At 52.4% G+C, this 16,400-nt stretch overlaps 2 protein-coding genes across 6 annotated transcripts in view; both read right to left on the reverse strand.

Annotated features, from left to right (window-relative positions):
• Nucleotides 1-12,272, reverse strand: part of ADPRHL1 (ADP-ribosylhydrolase like 1) — a 43,865-nt gene extending 31,593 nt beyond the window's left edge. The window contains exons 1-2 of the mRNA XM_015121512.3: nt 10,793-12,272; nt 2,652-2,816 (exon numbers count right to left, since the gene is read on the reverse strand). Coding sequence (XP_014976998.3) covers nt 2,652-2,816; nt 10,793-11,006 — 379 coding nt within the window. The 5' untranslated portion in view covers nt 11,007-12,272. The remainder of the gene's footprint in view (nt 1-2,651; nt 2,817-10,792) is intronic.
• A 1,643-nt stretch (nt 12,273-13,915) lies between these two features.
• Nucleotides 13,916-16,400, reverse strand: part of DCUN1D2 (defective in cullin neddylation 1 domain containing 2) — a 38,252-nt gene continuing 35,767 nt past the window's right edge. For all 5 annotated transcript variants that reach the window (XR_003724235.2, XR_013407787.1, XR_013407788.1 and 2 more), the window contains one exon: nt 13,916-16,190. Coding sequence is in view for 2 of the 5 variants with exons in the window: in XM_077974111.1 (XP_077830237.1) it covers nt 16,111-16,190 (80 nt within the window). In the remaining 3 variants the exon portion in view is untranslated. The remainder of the gene's footprint in view (nt 16,191-16,400) is intronic.

The raw sequence follows: 16,400 nt of genomic DNA on the forward strand, positions 1-16,400 counted from the left end.
AACTGGATATAGTGGCATGCACCTGTGGTCCCAGCCACTCAGGAGGCTAAGGTGTGAGGATTGCTGGAGTCTGGGAGGTCAAGGCTGCAGAGAGCCATAACTGCACCACTGCACTCCAGCCTGGGTGATGGAGTGAGACCCTGTCTACAAAAAAATAAAAATAAATTTTTGTTTTGTTTTTTTTTTGTTTGTTTGTTTGTTTTAATTTAAAGCTTGGCTGGGCCTGGTGGCTCACACCTGTAATCCCACCACTTTGGGAGGCCAAGGCAGGTGGATCACCTGAGGTCAGGAGTTCAAGATCAGCCTGAGCAACATGGTGAAACTCCATCCTTACTAAAATGCAAAATTAGCAGGGCATGGTGGCGGGCGTATGTAATCCCAGCTACTCAGGAGGCTGAGACAGGAGAATTTGCTGAATCCAGGAGGCAGAGGTTGCAGTGAGCCAAGATCACACCACTGCACTCCAGCCTGGGTGACAGAGCAAGACTCCATCTCAAAAAAAAAAAAAAAAAAAAAATTTAAAGCATGCTTTTCAATAGATACCATTAAGAAAACAAAAAAGCAAGGCATCCAAGGGGAGAAAATATTTATAATATATAGAGCTGACAAAGGATTTGTATCCAAAATATATAAAGAACACTTGGCATTCAGTAATAAACACAGCTGGGATGAGCCAGACACACTGGTCTGCATTTTGCTTTCTACACTCATCCATGACAGAGGTTGTCCCACGCCCCAGGACACATCGATCCCACTTCACTCTTTTTATTTATTTATTTATTTATTTATTTATTTAATTTTTTTTTTTTTTTTTTTTTGAGACGGAGTCTCGCTCTGTCACCCAGGCTGGAGTGCAGTGGCCGGATCTCAGCTCACTGCAAGCTCCGCCTCCCAGGTTTATGCCATTCTCCTGCCTCAGCCTCCCGAGTAGCTGGGACTACAGGTGCCCGCCACCTTGCCCGGCTAGTTTTTTGTATTTTTTAGTAGAGACGGGGTTTCACCGTGTTAGCCAGGATGGTCTTGATCTCCTGACCTTGTGATCCACCCATCTCGGCCTCCCAAAGTGCTGGGATTACAGGCTTGAGCCACCGCGCCCGGCCACTTCACTCTTTTTAATGGCTGCGTAGTATTCCATTATATGGATGTGCCACAGTCAGTTTCACCATTCTTCTACCGAGGGACACTAGGCTGTTCCAGGTCTTGCTAATATAAACGATGGGGCAGAGAGCATCTCTGTCCACATATCTTTGCTCCCTTGCTTTTGTATATCACCATCACGGGCGTTTAGAATTTCTGGGAGTAGAAGCGCCAGATCAAAAAGCGTGTTCATTAAATCATTTTGACAGGTAATGACAGATTTCCCTCTCAAGAGGTCATACTATCCTTACCCTTGTCCAGCAGGAAGCTGTGTGCCTTCTGCACCACAGAAGAGCTGGCCCCAAGGCTTTTGTGGCTGGTGATCTACTTCTGCTCAAACTGCCCCTTCCACGTGCCCAGAGCAGGTTCCTCTCAGGAATGGGGCTGCCAGAGCAGCTCACCTGGTCTTACCCTCTCTCTGTGGCTTTCTGGGGATACCTGCATTTCTGCTACTCTGTCAGGAACACAGGTTGTCTCATAAACCCCTCTAGCCTGTGGGCATTTCCTCTTCTGTCTACTAATGAGTCCAAGTTCTCCAGCTTGAAAGAGCCTTCTGGGGAGGGATTATACAAGAAGTGGGGCTCATCACCACGGTACTGACGACACAGCAAGTCGGCCACCACCCACATTTCAAGGATAAGCATGGAGGATGCAGGGCCAGGACTAGAGAAGCAGAGGCTCTTTGGAGGCAGACACTGGGGCCACTCAAATACAGCTTCACCAGAAACACATCAAAGTGTTTTAGAGACATTCATGCAGACCGCACAAGCCATCATTGATGTGGTAACAGAAAAGACCAACTTAAAGGGAAAACAGTGGGAAATATCTCTTTTTTTTTTCTTTTTTTTTTTTGAGACGGAGTCTCACACTGTTGCCCAGGCTGGAGTGCAGTGGCGCGATCTCGGCTCACTGCAAGCTCCGCCTCCTGGGTTCACGCCATTCTCCTGCCTCAGCCTCCTGAGTAGCTAGGACTACAGGCGCCTGCCACCGCGCCCGGCTAATTTTTTGTATTTTTAGTAGAGACGGGGTTTCACTGTGGTCTCGATCTCCTGACCTTGTGATCCGCCCGCCTCGGCCTCCCAAAGTGCTGGGATTACAGGCTTGAGCCACCGCGCCCGGCCGGGAAATATCTCTTAAAGGAAACTGGCAGTGGGTGACAACAGCCCTATGGGGAAGCCTGGTGCCACGTGACGGGTGCTTCTTAAACAGACACCCGCGCTGGCCGGGCCGACTGGGAGGGGCCACTGCCTGTGTTCCTTAAACAGATGCCAGCGCTGGCTGAGCTGACCAGGAGGGGCCCCCGCCCCTCTGAAGGGACAAAGGGACTCTTGGCTGATCTGGCCCCACTGAAGCCACCTGGAGATGCTGGGGGCTAGTGGAAGACAGATGGTTAGGACCGCAGGGTCCCCACTGAAGCCACCTGGAGATGCTGGGGGCTAGTGGAGGACAGACGGTTAGGACCGCAGGGTCCCCAGACGGGTGGCTTTACGGGGCAAGGAGAGGATTTCTCTGACCCTTTTCGTTGAACGGCGTGTGCCAGGCGAGGAGGTAGTTATTGGGCTTCAGCTGAGCGCAGCCTTCAATGGTAGCTGGGTCTGGCCGGCGTTCTGGAAGCTTCTCGACGATTTCCACATAGCACCTCACCATCTCCCGGTACAGATCATCCAGGCACCAGTAGTCTGGGGAAGAAAGGAGAGGGCAGACATCAGAGCCAGCTGTGGTGTGAGCTGTGGCCTCCCTCCCGCGGGCTCGGGCAGGCTCCCCACGGGCTCAACATCGGCGGCCACAGCCCCAGCGAGCCTCTGGCAGGGAAGAGGCGTCTTCAGGGAGGCAGAGAAGGGTTTGGGGATCCGTCCTGCACAGCCCTGGCTGCTGAGGGACGTTGAACATGCAGACAAACAGTTCACCTGAGATTTCGTTCTGATTTCAGGCCTTCTAGTTTGTTGTTACACTTGTTATTCTAGTCACACGTGGGAATCAAGAAAAGACCCACCATGCTCATTTTCTTTTCTTTTCTCTTTTTTTTTTTTGAGATGGAGTCTCACTCTGTCTCCCAGGCTGGAGTGCAGTGGTGCGATCTTGGCTCACTGCAAGCTCCGCCTCCCGGGTTTACGCCATTCTCCTGCCTCAGCCTCCCGAGTAGCTGTGACTACAGGCGCCCGCCACCGCGCTCAGCTAGTTTTTTGTATTTTTAGTAGAGACGGGGTTTCACCGTGTTGGCCAGGATGATCTCGATTTCCTGACCTCATGATCTGCCCGCCTCGGCCTCCCAAACTGCTGGGATTACAGGTGTGAGCCACCGCGCCCAGCCCCACCGTGCTCCTTTTCTAGCGGTTGTATCTATGTGGCCACAAACAGAACTGAAACCGGCCCATTCCATGGGCTTGTGACGCAGATGGTGGAGGCCGATGTGCCCAGCTCCAGCTCCGTCTTCTCTTGCTGGAAACCCGGGTACAACAGGGACAGCTGCCGCCAAGCAGCATCCCCAGCCCCACAAGCTCTGGAAACAAGGGTGGGCTCGAGGCCCTGAAAGACCCTGGGGCACGAGGGCGAAGGAGCTGGACACAGCAGACACCTGCCCTACGCCCAGCACCCGGGAGGCCCAGACATCCTCCCACAGCAAGGGCTGGTTCTTATTTGCCGGTTTGCCTGATAAGGCTCGGTGAGGCTATGTGTCTTGCCCAAGGCCAGAGCTGGCAAATGTGTTTGCCGGCAAAGCCAGAGCACTTCTGTGATTAAGTAACCTGCAGTGTGTGGATGGAGTCCACATAGCCTCTGAAACCAGAGCCCAGGCGCCCGGCCATGCCAGGACAGGCTGTGGCAGGCGGATGCCCACCGAGGTGGGACCGGCGAGGGCGCCCCTCCCGACGGCCACTTTAACACCCAGCAGCTTGTTTTCATTCTGTACTAAAACTGCACTCTGGGCTTGCGGGTCGGCCCTGGGAGATGCCACTGCTCCCTTTTCCTTGGTGATGAATCCCCTACCTTTGGGGAGGGAAGGGGTGGGAATGAATGGGGAGAAGGAGGCAAAGACGGAGGCTTGGCCCACCCTCCATGGGGCAGAAATGGCACTTGGAAGCAAAAGACCTTCCCGCTGGTGGCTGGGGCCTTCCTCAGCCACATCAGAGCCAGATGTCCCAGCACGGATGGGTGGTGAGATTAGGAGGGGCACTTGGCAAAGTCACTCCCTCCTCGAGGACACGAAACCTCTACCGCTGCAAACCCCCGGAGAGAGCGTGCAGGGCCCCCAGCGGCTGCAAACCCCCGGAGAGAGCACACAGGATCTTCAGGCTGCAAACCCTTGGAGAGAGTGCACAGGATCCTGAGGCTGCAAACTCCCAGAGAGAGCACTTGGGGCCCAGCGGCTGCAAACCCTACAGAGAGCATGCGGGACCCCACGGCTGCAAACCTCCTCTCCTCTCACCACAGAGAGAGCACACAGGGCCCCGTGGCTATGAACCCCCCAGAGAGAGCACGCAGGGCCCCACGGCTGTGAACCCCCCCGAGAGAGAGGGCTTCCGTGGCTGCAAACTCCCAGAAAAGTGCTCAGGACAAGGACTCCATGTTGTGTCCTCCTACCACCAGTTCCCTGACCCAGCCCAGCAGAGGCCTCTGAAGAGTGAGGGGCAGTCCCGGGAGGCATGGCCGGCTGGGTTGTGCATGGTGTTGTCCACATGCACAGTGTTGTCATATGGGCACAGCACTGTCTACACTCACAGCCTTGTCTACACTCACAGCGCTGTCCACACTCACAGCGCTGTCTACACTCATAGCGCTGTCTACACTCACAGCATTGTCTACACTCACAGCGCTGTCTACACTCATGGTGTTGTCTACACGGCATTGTCTACACTTACAGCGCTGTCTACACTCACGGCGTTGTCTATACTCATGGCGTTGTCTACACTCATGGTGCTATCTACACTCACAGCGTTGTCTATACTTACGGTGGTGTCTACACAGCATTGTCTACACTTACAGCATTGTCTACACTCACGGCGTTGTCTATACTCATGGCGTTGTCTACACTCACGGCGCTGTCTACACTAACAGTGTTGTCTACACTCACAGCGTTGTCTATACTCACGGTGTTGTCTACACAGCATTGTCTACACTCACAGCGCTGTCTACACTCACGGCATTGTCTACACTCACGGTGCTGTCTACACTCACAGTGTTGTCTATACTCATGGCGTTGTCTACATGGCATTGTCTACACTTACAGCGCTGTCTACACTCATGGCGCTATCTACACTCACGGCGTTGTCTACACTCATGGTGTTGTCTACACTCACATTGTTGTCTACACTCACAGCATTGTCTACACTCACGGCACTGTCTACACTCATGGTGTTGTCTACACTCACGGTGTTGTCTACACTCATGGTGTTGTCTACACTCATAGCATTGTCTATACTCACGGTGTTGTCTACACGGCATTGTCTACACTCATAGCGCTGTCTACACTCACAGCGTTATCTACACTCACGGTGTTGTCTACACTCATGGCGTTGTCTACACTCACAGTGCTGTCTACACTCACGGCACTGTCTACACTCACGCGTTGTCTACACTCATGGTGTTGTCTATACTCACGGCGCTGTCTACACTCACAGCACTGTCTACACTCGTGCATTGTCTACACTCACGGTGTTGTCTACATTCACAGCATTGTCTACACTCACGGTGTTGACTACACTCAGAGTGTTTACACTCACGGTGTTGTCTACACTCACATTGTTGTCTTATGTGCACAGTGTTATCCACATGCACAGTGTTGCCTACATGCCTGGTGTCTACATGCACAGTGTTGTATGTGCATGGTGTTATCTACACATATGGTATTATCTGTCCTGCATGTATGATGTTGTCATAAATGCACAGCATTGCACTGCATAAACACAGAGTGTTTACATGCACAGTGTTGTCTACACGCAGTGTTGTGTGTGCATGGCATTGCCTACACACGATGTTGTATGTATCATGTTGTCTACATGCACCATGTTGTGTGTGTAGTGTCTACGTGCATGTTTTCTGTACACATGGTGTTGTGTGTGTATGGTGTCTACACGCATGTTGTCTGCACACATGGTGTTGTGTGCATGCACAGTATTGTTTTACATCATGCCATGTTCATCACCCCAGTTCTGAGTCAGGGAGGACAGAGAATGTGGCAAGACCATGGTTTGGGAGACATGAGTCCTGCAGTCTTATGGGAGAGATGTGAGGGCTGCATTCCTACAGAATTAAGGTCACCTTTGCCTGCACACGAAGCCCCTGGGTGGGCATAGAGCTGCGTGGCTTTGTCCAGGCTGTGTCTAAACCCAGCGTGTGCCACTCACAGGCACCAGCACAGTCGTTCCACAAACAGCCTTTCTCAACTCAGTCCTGGGTTGACAAGCCTAACCCTTCCTGAGTCCCCTAAAAGGATTCATTTTATTCTGGAATTAGGTACGAAATGTCTGTATTTAACTGAAATTTAGCCTTTTCAAAGCAAAAAGAAGTCTATAAAACAAAATGGCACAAAAAGCATTGTCTTTTCAGGTTAGAATTTAAGCTAGAAACAGATTTCAAAGCTGCTACCCTTGGGCTTCTCCCAGGTTTCTTTCCTTTGGGACACTCAACTCCTGTCTCCTGTCTTCCCTGTCTGGTCTCCTGAAAGACAAATCAGTTTATAAAGCTGCCTGAGGGGCTGGGCGCGGTGGCTTATACCTATAATCCCAGCACTTTGGGAGGCCGGGATGGGCAGATCATAAGGTCAGGAGTTCAAGACCAGCCTGGCTCTACTAAAAATACAAGTTAGCCGAGCTGCTCGGGAGGCTAAGGCAGGAGAATCCCTTGAACTAGGGAGGTGGAGGTTGCAGTGAGCCGAGGTGGTGCCATTGTACTCCAGCTGGGCAAAAGAATGAGACTCTGTCTTAAAAAAAGAAAAAAAAAAAAAAAGCTGCCTGAGTCTCCCAACTAGTATCTCAATAAAAAAAAAGGCAAAATACTAACATTCAGTGAACTTGTAGCAAAATGTCGTGTTTCCAAGTATTTTCAGTTATTACAGCCCCAGGAGAGGCTGAGAAGGCCCTGTGCCCTGGAGACCGTGGCCAGTGACACCTCCCGCCGTCCTGCTGGGCCCTGAAGTTGGGGCTCAGTGAGCCTCACGGCGGAGACGTGTCAGACGAGCCTTCGGCCACCTTCCCACACTGGCCTAAGTGCTTCCTCCCACTTTGCTGGCCACTCCATTTAATCCTTTGTGACTGTGAGGCAGGAAGGCCCTGGCAGGGAAGCCACTTCCCCCGTTTTCCCAGGGAGCGGGGCTGGGGAGCTGGGAATGGCCAGCTGCATACCTGGGCAATGGCTGAGCTCTCTGTGCACACCTCCCCCGCCAGGCCTGGCACACACACACCTGCTAAATGCCTGCCGAGTGACTCGGTGATAACACGCTCGTGACATGGCCTTTTCGCTCAAGGCCACGGACGCCGCCTCTCCTATATGTCTTGCAGAACGCTAGACACGGCAAATTCCTGGTTCAGAGTCTGCTTTTGTGCCCTGTTCAGAGGCACACCCAAAAGCGGGGAGCCACAGAGGCTGCACCTGACCCTCTGACCTGGGCTCACTTGAGCAGCAGAGCCAGGGTTTGCCAGACCACACAGCCCTGTGGCTCACGGGGCGAAGGACTTTTCAGTGCAGCTTACTTAAAGATGCCAAATGTAGTTCCGTTTGTACAAGCCTGCCTGTCTTTGGAAAGCATGCTGAAGAGCCACCGCACACTGCAATTGTTATGATACCTGCAGGCCACCGTGACCTCAGCAGTCAGGGACGGTGCTTACGAGCACGGGGACAGACTGTGTGGTTCCCGTCCAAGCTCCACCACTCAATGGGCTGTGTGGCACTGGGCAAGTGCCTGAACCTCTCTGTATGTCAGTTCCTTCTCCTGTAAGACTGTGATAAAATCAGCCTCCGCGGTGATGTGAGGAGCTCGTGTGGAGGATAACACGCGTGAAGCAGCTGGAACAATGCCTGGTACAGAAGTGCCATGGAGTCAGCACTCACCACTGTCGTTTTGTAGAGACCGAGTCTTGCTATGTACCTAGGCTGATCTAGAACTCCTGGGCTCAGGCAGTCTGCCCACCTTGGCCTCCCACAGTGCTGGGATTGCAGACGTGAGCCACTGTGCCCAGCCCTCACCATTGTTAACACAGCTCAAGGACCCCCTTCCATAGGCTACAATTTGTGATTTAAAGAACAAAGCTAAACTTAAGTGAAATTTCAACTTTGATTTTTAGTGAGTTGAAAAGAATCTGCTTGCTTTGGTTTCTAGAGGGGTAAGCGATTCCAGGGGTGATCTTGGACGCGTGTTTTCTCAGGACACAGAAACTAGACACTGCAGCAGCGCAGTGAACCCTCCCTTCCCGTCCACAGCTGAGGACCGTGAGAGCTTAGAGCAAACTTCCTTCCTTCTTAATAACAGCGCCCCACGGTGGCTCATGCCTGTCAGCCCAGCACTTTGGGAGGCTGAGGTGGGTGGATCACTTGAGGTCAGGAGTTTGAGACCAGCCTGGACAACAAGGTGAAACCCCGTCTCTACTAAAAACACAAAAATCAGCCAGGTGTGGTGGCGGGTGCCTGTAGCCCAGCTACTCAGGAGGCTGAGGCAGGAGAATCGCTTGAACCCAGAAGGTGGAGGTTGCAGTGAGCTGAGATCACGCCACTGCACTCCAGCCTGGGCGATGGAGCAAGACTCTGTCTCAAAAAACAAACAAAAAACAGCACCCCGAACGTCCGTAACCCTTTGAACTGTGTGAATTTCGTGTCCTGTTGGGCCGATCTCCGTCGGTGCATTTTTGGAGTGTCCTATGCTGCTGCCCTCCCTGCAGGCCTGGCAGGACCAGACCCACAGCCATGGACACTGCCACTCACAAAACGCCCACCAAGTGCCACCAGAGATGGGACATGCAGAGCTGCTGTGAGTGCACACACGGCATGAGACGCCCAGAGGAAGCCATGCTCAAGAGTGAGGACCAGCCATCTATGGTGAAAACAAGCAGGAGCCTTGTCCCACAGGTGTCTGTGTGTGGAGTGCGCCTGCTCTGGGCTGCGGGGACACAATCGTGGGGCTGCTGGTCCTAAGGGCACACAAGAGGCTGCCTGGAAAACCAGAAGCAGGAGCTCCCCGACATCAAGGCTGTGAACACTCGGACGCCTCCCTGTCTCCAGCAAGCCGGGAGCCTTATCTTATCGCTGGCGCTTCAGCTCTCCCGTTATTTAGGGACCGGCCACAGGCTCGATGGCATTCCTCCACCGTGAGCACAGAACTAAACTGGGCGCGTCTGTGGCGGATGAACAGAATGGTGGAGTGAACGCGTGAGATTTCAGTGACTTAGCTGCAGCCCTCAGATTTTAATTCTGCCGTGATCAACAGACAGCACCCACGAGGTTTGGAAGAGCAAATGCCTCGTAGGAAAGCTGGACTGCATGTCTGTGCACCTGCCATTTCCCTGAAATTCATGCAAAAGCTTGATCCTAAAATCAATTTGCTACTTAAAGGTATTTTAAGAAGCTTTGTCTCCAATCTCGTCCAGTCGAGTTTACGTCATTTTCTTAGAACACATTTGTGTATGGGCAACTCTCCAAGCTGAACCGTTTTGGGAGATGATGTTCTAACCTTCAGTCATTGGAATTTAGAACTAATCCCCAAACAGTATTAATGGGTCCACATTTTAAATGGGCTTATTTTACATCCCTTTGTAATGAATTTGGAACAAGAAGGTTTAATCTCTGAGTGAGAGGTGAGCCCTCACCCTTCTCACACCAGCACAGCCGAATCACCCTGCTCACACTGGCACAGCTGAGAGAGGCTTAATTGGCTTTAACTCTATTAGAAACAGAAGGTGCTAGGCTTAGTTAACGCTTTACAAACACAAGTGAAAAGTCACGTTTAAAAATTGAATCTTAATCTGCAAAGTAATACTGTGACCCCCAGAGAAACCACAGGAGAAACACGATCTGCCTCATATCAAATTTGAGGGACACTGGTGTCTATTAAATTGCCACTTTTAGCAGCGGCATCATGTAACACCATCGACTGAAGGACCGCACTGCCTTCAAAGCTCTCAGGGGCTTACTGGGAGAACTTGAGCAGCCACAGTGCTCCCCCCAGCCCACACACAGGAGCGAGGTGGGCCAGGCCCTACCTGTGGCCACAGTGTTCCCTCCAGCCCACACGCCACAGCACGGCAGGGCCCGGCCCTACCTGTGGCCACAGTGCTCCCTCCAGCCCACACGCCACAGCACGGCAGGGCCCGGCCCTACCTATGGTCACAGTGCTCCCTCCAGCCCACGCACCAGAGTGACAGGGCCCGGCCCTACCTGTGGCCGCAGTGTTCCCTCCAGCCCACATGTCAGAGCGAGGCGGGGCCCGGCCCTACCTATGGTCACAGTGCTCCCTCCAGCCCATGTGCCACAGCACGGCGGGGCCCGGCCCTACCTATGGTCACAGTGCTCCCTCCAGCCCACGCACCAGAGAGTGACAGGGCCCGGCCCTACCTGTGGCCGCAGTGTTCCCTCCAGCCCACATGTCAGAGCGAGGCGGGGCCCGGCCCTACCTATGGTCACAGTGCTCCCTCCAGCCCATGCACCAGAGCGTGATGGGGCCCGGCCCTACCTGTGGTGAGGGCCTCGGCGGTTGCCATGTGCATGATGGTATTGTCACTCACGGGCCATTCTCCTGGCGAGAGGACGAGGTGGTCCAGGCCCCCAGAACGTTGCAGCTCCTCCTGAATCTTCATGCCCCCAGTGCTGTTCTCCTTGCAGACATTTCTGTAACCAAGAGCATCGCCGACACTCCCCAGCAACATTGCAGCCTTAAATTTCTCCATCTCGGGAGGCAGCTCCTCTTACCCTGCAGCTGCAGAGCGTCCTGGCCTTTGTCTCCTCCTCGGCCCGCCTGACTTTTATAGTGGTCATTGTGTCGCTGTCAGGAGCGTCCTCTGACGGCCGGGCACTCCTTGTCTATCTCTGCAGGTGGCACCAATGAGAGGACCTTTCTGTCCCCCACGTGGGAGGTGTCAGCTTTCTTCCGCGTCTGGACAGGCACCAGCTCCTCAGCAAAGGAGTCTGCTGGCTTCTGCACTTCAGAGCGTTGACAGAGCGGGGGCTCCTCTCACTTCCCCGTGTGTGGTGCGGGGTGACGCGGGAGCAAATGTGTGCAGGCGTGCCTGTCACTGCGGCCCGCTGCGGGGCGTGACCTCACCCCTCAGGCAACAACCCATCTGCTGTCTACAGTTCTGCCTTTCCTGGACATTTCAAATACAATGTGTGGCCTTCAGTGTCCGTCTTCCTTCACGCAACATAATGTTGAGATTAATCTGTGACATGCAGTGTTTTTTAGAAAACTTTTCGATTATGAAATGTTTTTGATAGAACACTTTGTAAAGGGAACAAAGTCTATCTAGCTCCCGTGTGAAAAACGACGGTGTCTTCTCAGCATGCGGTGTTTAACGGCTCTCAGATAACCGGACTGCGCTGTGCGGTGTTTAACGGCTCTCAGATAACCGGACTGCGCTGTGCGGTGTTTAATGGCTCTCAGATAACCGGACTGCGCTGTGCGGTGTTTAACGGCTCTCAGATAACCGGACTGCGCTGTGCGGTGTTTAACGGCTCTCAGATAACCGGACTGCGCTGTGCGGTGTTTAACGGCTCTCAGATAACCGGACTGCGCTGTGCGGTGTTTAACGGCTCTCAGATAACCGGACTGCGCTGTGCGGTGTTTAACGGCTCTCAGATAACCGGACTGCGCTGTGAGGGGGAAAGTCGTCAGCAAAGCACAGGCTTCGCTGGAACCTCCCATCCGGCCCTCAGTCAGCTCAGCATATTTACAACATCCCTGCTAGCTCATGAAAAGAATATTAAAAATACGGAGGCCGGGGGTGAGGCAGACTAGCCAGGGCTCCTGGTTTGAAATAAATTAGGGAAACAGACCGTCGCCCAACCCTAGCCCTGGACAGGTCTCTGCAGAGGCCGGGTGCCCAGCGGGGCTGTCTCTCTCCCACCTCCCTCCTCGGGGCCTGGTTTCCATCAGACCCAGGGAAAGCGAAGGGAGTGACACCTGGACTGAAGAAATGCGTCTGATAAAAACGAAACTCGGCCGGGCGCGGTGGCTCAAGCCTGTAATCCCAGCACTTTGGGAGGCCGAGATGGGCGGATCATGAGGTCAGGAGATCGAGACCATCCTGGCTAACACGGTGAAACCCCATCTCTACTAAAAAATACAAAAAACTAGCCGGGCGAGGTGGCGGGCGACTGTAGTCCCAGCTACTCGGGAGGCTGAGGCAGGAGAATAGTGTGAACCCGGGAGGCGGAGCTTGTAGTGTGCCACTGCACTCCAGCCTGGGAGACACAGCCAGACGCCGTCTCAAAACAAAAACAAAAACAAAAACAAAAAACACGAAACTCTTGTAGTATGCAGCGAGACAGCAAGAAGCATTTAAGTCACCATCTGGCGTTATACCAGCACTTGTTAAACTGGAGGTTCTCGAGCAGTGAGCTCATCTCATCCTCCACTGTCTGCTGGTAGAGCCAGGCATTAACAAAATCATGCCAGCTAGCATGATCCTGAGATCCAGAAACAAACAGTCCTTCAAAACCAGCAGGCAGGCCGGGCGCAGGGGCTCACGCCTACAATCCCAGCACTTTGGGACGCCGAGGCAGGCGGATCACCTGAGGTCAGGATTTTGAGACCAGCCTGACCAATATGATGAAACCCCATCTCTACTAAAAATACAAAAATTAGCCAGGCATGGTGGTGTGCACCTGTAATCCCAGCTACTTGGGAGGCTGAAGCAGGAGAATCGCTTGAACCCAGGAGGCAGAGGTTGCCGTGAGCCAAGATCACGCCAGTGCACTCCAGCCTGGGCAACAAGAGCAAAACGCCGTCTCAAAAACAAAACAAAAAAACCCCAAACACAAAAAACAGCATGCACGCAGGTTCCCTACCCAAACAGGACAGACAGGAGGGCAGCCCTTCGTTCGAACTCCCACCCGTTCTAGGCAGAGCTGCACTGTGGGGCCAAAGCCTGTGTTGTTGAGGGGAGTGACACAGACCCCTCGCTGGGCGCTTGTCGATTCTCAGGCAGCGGAAACCTTTGCCAAGAGCACTGTCTGGCTCCCTCAGCAAACAGGACGGGATAAGGTTAGCTAATTAGTTTATCCAGGAAATATTTGCAGAGCCCCTACTTTGTACCTGAAACCGTGGACACAGTAACAAATATCAGAAGTTTACTCTTGGCCCCATGAAGCCTGAGGTCACAAATGGATATAAACTTAAAGCTAAAACAACACAATGACATGCACAATGTCACTGAGAGGAGCTGGCAATGTTGATTCCGGAATGCCTGGCAGGTGCACTGCGAAGGGGCAGGTCGCACATGATCCTTAGACCCCGGTGCTTGGCTGTTTCCCTTCGATAAGGGATGGTTTCCAGCAGTGCGTGCTGGCACACGTCCCCCCGCCCTGCTCCCACACACCCCCGTAAATCCTATTGTGAGATCTCTAATTCCTCACGAGCTACCACTTCAGGCACACGGTGCACCGCTGAGAGGGAACGCAACGACAGAAGCTGCCTGAGGACCTGTTACCTGGCCAGGGCTGGTGGGCCACATGGAAGGGCAGGGGCATGCCCGCTGGTTGCTAGCTGGGGGCTGTTCTGTCATCCCGGGACAAGGGCTCAGATGCTGACACCTGTAGGCAGGCATCCCTGTAGCCGAGGAGAAATCGAAAGGAAACCATACCCGAGATAAAACAATTTAATGCTTCGGTTCTCAGCATTTCACAGCATGCAGGACTCAAACGTATACAACAGAAGAAAAAAACAATTTCCGGAAAAGCCTTTGTCCAGTGATATTTTGATATCTATTGACAATCTCTTAGAACTTTAAATCTCAGAAACAAAAAAGTACTGCGGATCTCCATAATTTATACAGAATTATCTGAATTCTATAAACTTTTCTGAACAGAACAATTACATGTCAAGAATCCATGAAGCCTCCAAGATGCGCTCACACATTTGAGGTTTTTATTAAAGCTAGTTTTTATTGTATTAAACAAATGCTCTCTGAGAATTGAAGACTTCTAAAGGTAGACAGGCCCAGTTTCCCATTAAGGGTTCTGGAAGCAGAGCCTGGGGAAGGTCTGTGACTTGCCCATCACTGGACCACCAGAAGCCAGCGGGGGCCAGGCGGGGTCTCCAGGCTGCAGGTCCCTTCCAGTCCTGTCCCTGCTGCCCCCGTGACCATCTCTGCTGAGAAGCATCGAAGGTTGGTCCTGCAGCCACCAAGCTCACGAACCTCAGCCATCAGATGTTCCTGAAGCACAGGGCGAGTCCTGTTCTCAGAAGCCAACCCAGCTGCGCGTCTGGGCTCTGTTCTCTCACACCGCAGCTGGGTCATCTGCGGCGACTCTCCTCTCCCCTGGGAAACATCTCCAGCTGGTCCACGTCCTGCACGGTGCTGCAGGGGGGCAGCAAGGCACGCTTGTGACATGAGGGTCTCGGCACATGTGAGGTAGGGTCAGCAGTGATGTCCACAACTCGACACACGCCCTCCACACCTGGGCGGCACTCGTGGGTACCCCTCAACCAGGCGGCCACGAAAAACAGATGAAAACATGGCACAAAGACGGACTTCAGCTCACCAATCAGATGAAGGTTTTGGGGTTGGGTTTTTTCGGACAACGATGTACCTTTTAGCTTCCGAATGTGCACAGGGGCACAAAGGTTCAGAGGCTGGCACCATGGGCACCACAGGAGGGTGGAAAAAACCAACTCATTCGATTTTATTGTATTATTTTTTAATTTATTGAGAGAGAATCTCACTCTGTCATCCAGGATGGAGTGCAGTGGTGCAATCTCGACTCACCGTAACCTCCGTCTCCTGGGTTCAAGCGATTCTCCTGCCTCAGCCTCCCGAGTAGCTCAGATTATAGGCATGTGCCACTACGCCCGGCTAATTTTTGTATTTTTAGTAGAGACGAGGTTTCACCATGTTGGCCAGGCTGGTCTCGAACTCCTGACGTCAGGCGATCCACCTGCCTCGGCCTCCCAAAGTGCTGGGATTACAGGCGTGAGCCACCGTGCCTGGCCTCGATTTTAAAATCCACAATTCATCACTCATGAAAGAAATGTTTTTCATGGAAAAATGTCTTTTAAAATATAACTAAAACATATTTTTTAAAAACACACTTTATGAAGTTTCTCAGGTCAAGTAACATTTAAGTAAGAGGGGTCCACTGATATATAAACGGTATGAGATAAACTCTGTTGGAATTGTGCCATGTGTGCGGTTGCTGTGCAAAGCTACATGGGGACTGAGAACCATAAAATGATTTTCAGATGTATGTCTAGAGAAAATGGAAACAAAAATAGAGCTGGTAAATCTAGATATTCGATAATTCAAAAAATATAAATCTTGAATTCCTGGCACCAATTTTAAAAAACATTAGACTCTATGACAAGATCATCTCCTTTAGGGCACATTCTTAACAGCTTTGACTTATATAAAAACGCAGCACCCTGCAGAGGACACGTGCCGTGCTTCCAGTGCCACTGCAACATCATTCGGCGGCGTTCGGCCGGCCGCTGGTTCGCCTGATGGCGCGAGCTACGCAGCATGCTCTGCGGTCCCACAGGCGGCGCCACGGATCTACCTTAGTGTTTTGTAAATACTAAAAAGTCATGCAGAAATCTCCTAACGCAACAGCTATGATGACAAATCTCCAAACATCCCAAAGCAGCCATGTCCTGGGGAACTTCCTGCGGTGTCCACAAAGCAGCCGCTGCTGTCCTCCGGCAGAATGGGATGGCTCCTCTGGTTCCATGGCGGGTCAACAATGACTTCTGGACTCAGTGACAATGCACCCAGGAACTGACCGGAATCTCCTTGCAGGACACAAATCATTTCACAATCTTACTCCTGCTTAACTTGCTGCCTAGAAAAGGCTGCGTTTTCCACCTGTGACTACTGGCCGTGCATACTCTACAAAATCATCTATAAGAACAGGCCAAGCTCCTAAAGGAAAGCAAGCAAACAGAAGACCCGTTAGAGCACCGTTTTTATCTTCAAGGCATTGTGTCACATATCAATCCAACATTTACATTTCAAGAACCCAAATGATTTGAGGTCCATACCATTTGTGTTTCACAGAATGAACCAGCCCAGGTTACCCAGTTCTTTTGTCCTAGCACAGCCAGGTCGGGAGCCCTGGTGTGTGCGTGCTGG

This window comes from Macaca mulatta, chromosome 17 (assembly GCF_049350105.2).
Source record: "Macaca mulatta isolate MMU2019108-1 chromosome 17, T2T-MMU8v2.0, whole genome shotgun sequence".
NCBI classification, from domain to species: Eukaryota; Metazoa; Chordata; class Mammalia; order Primates; family Cercopithecidae; genus Macaca; species Macaca mulatta.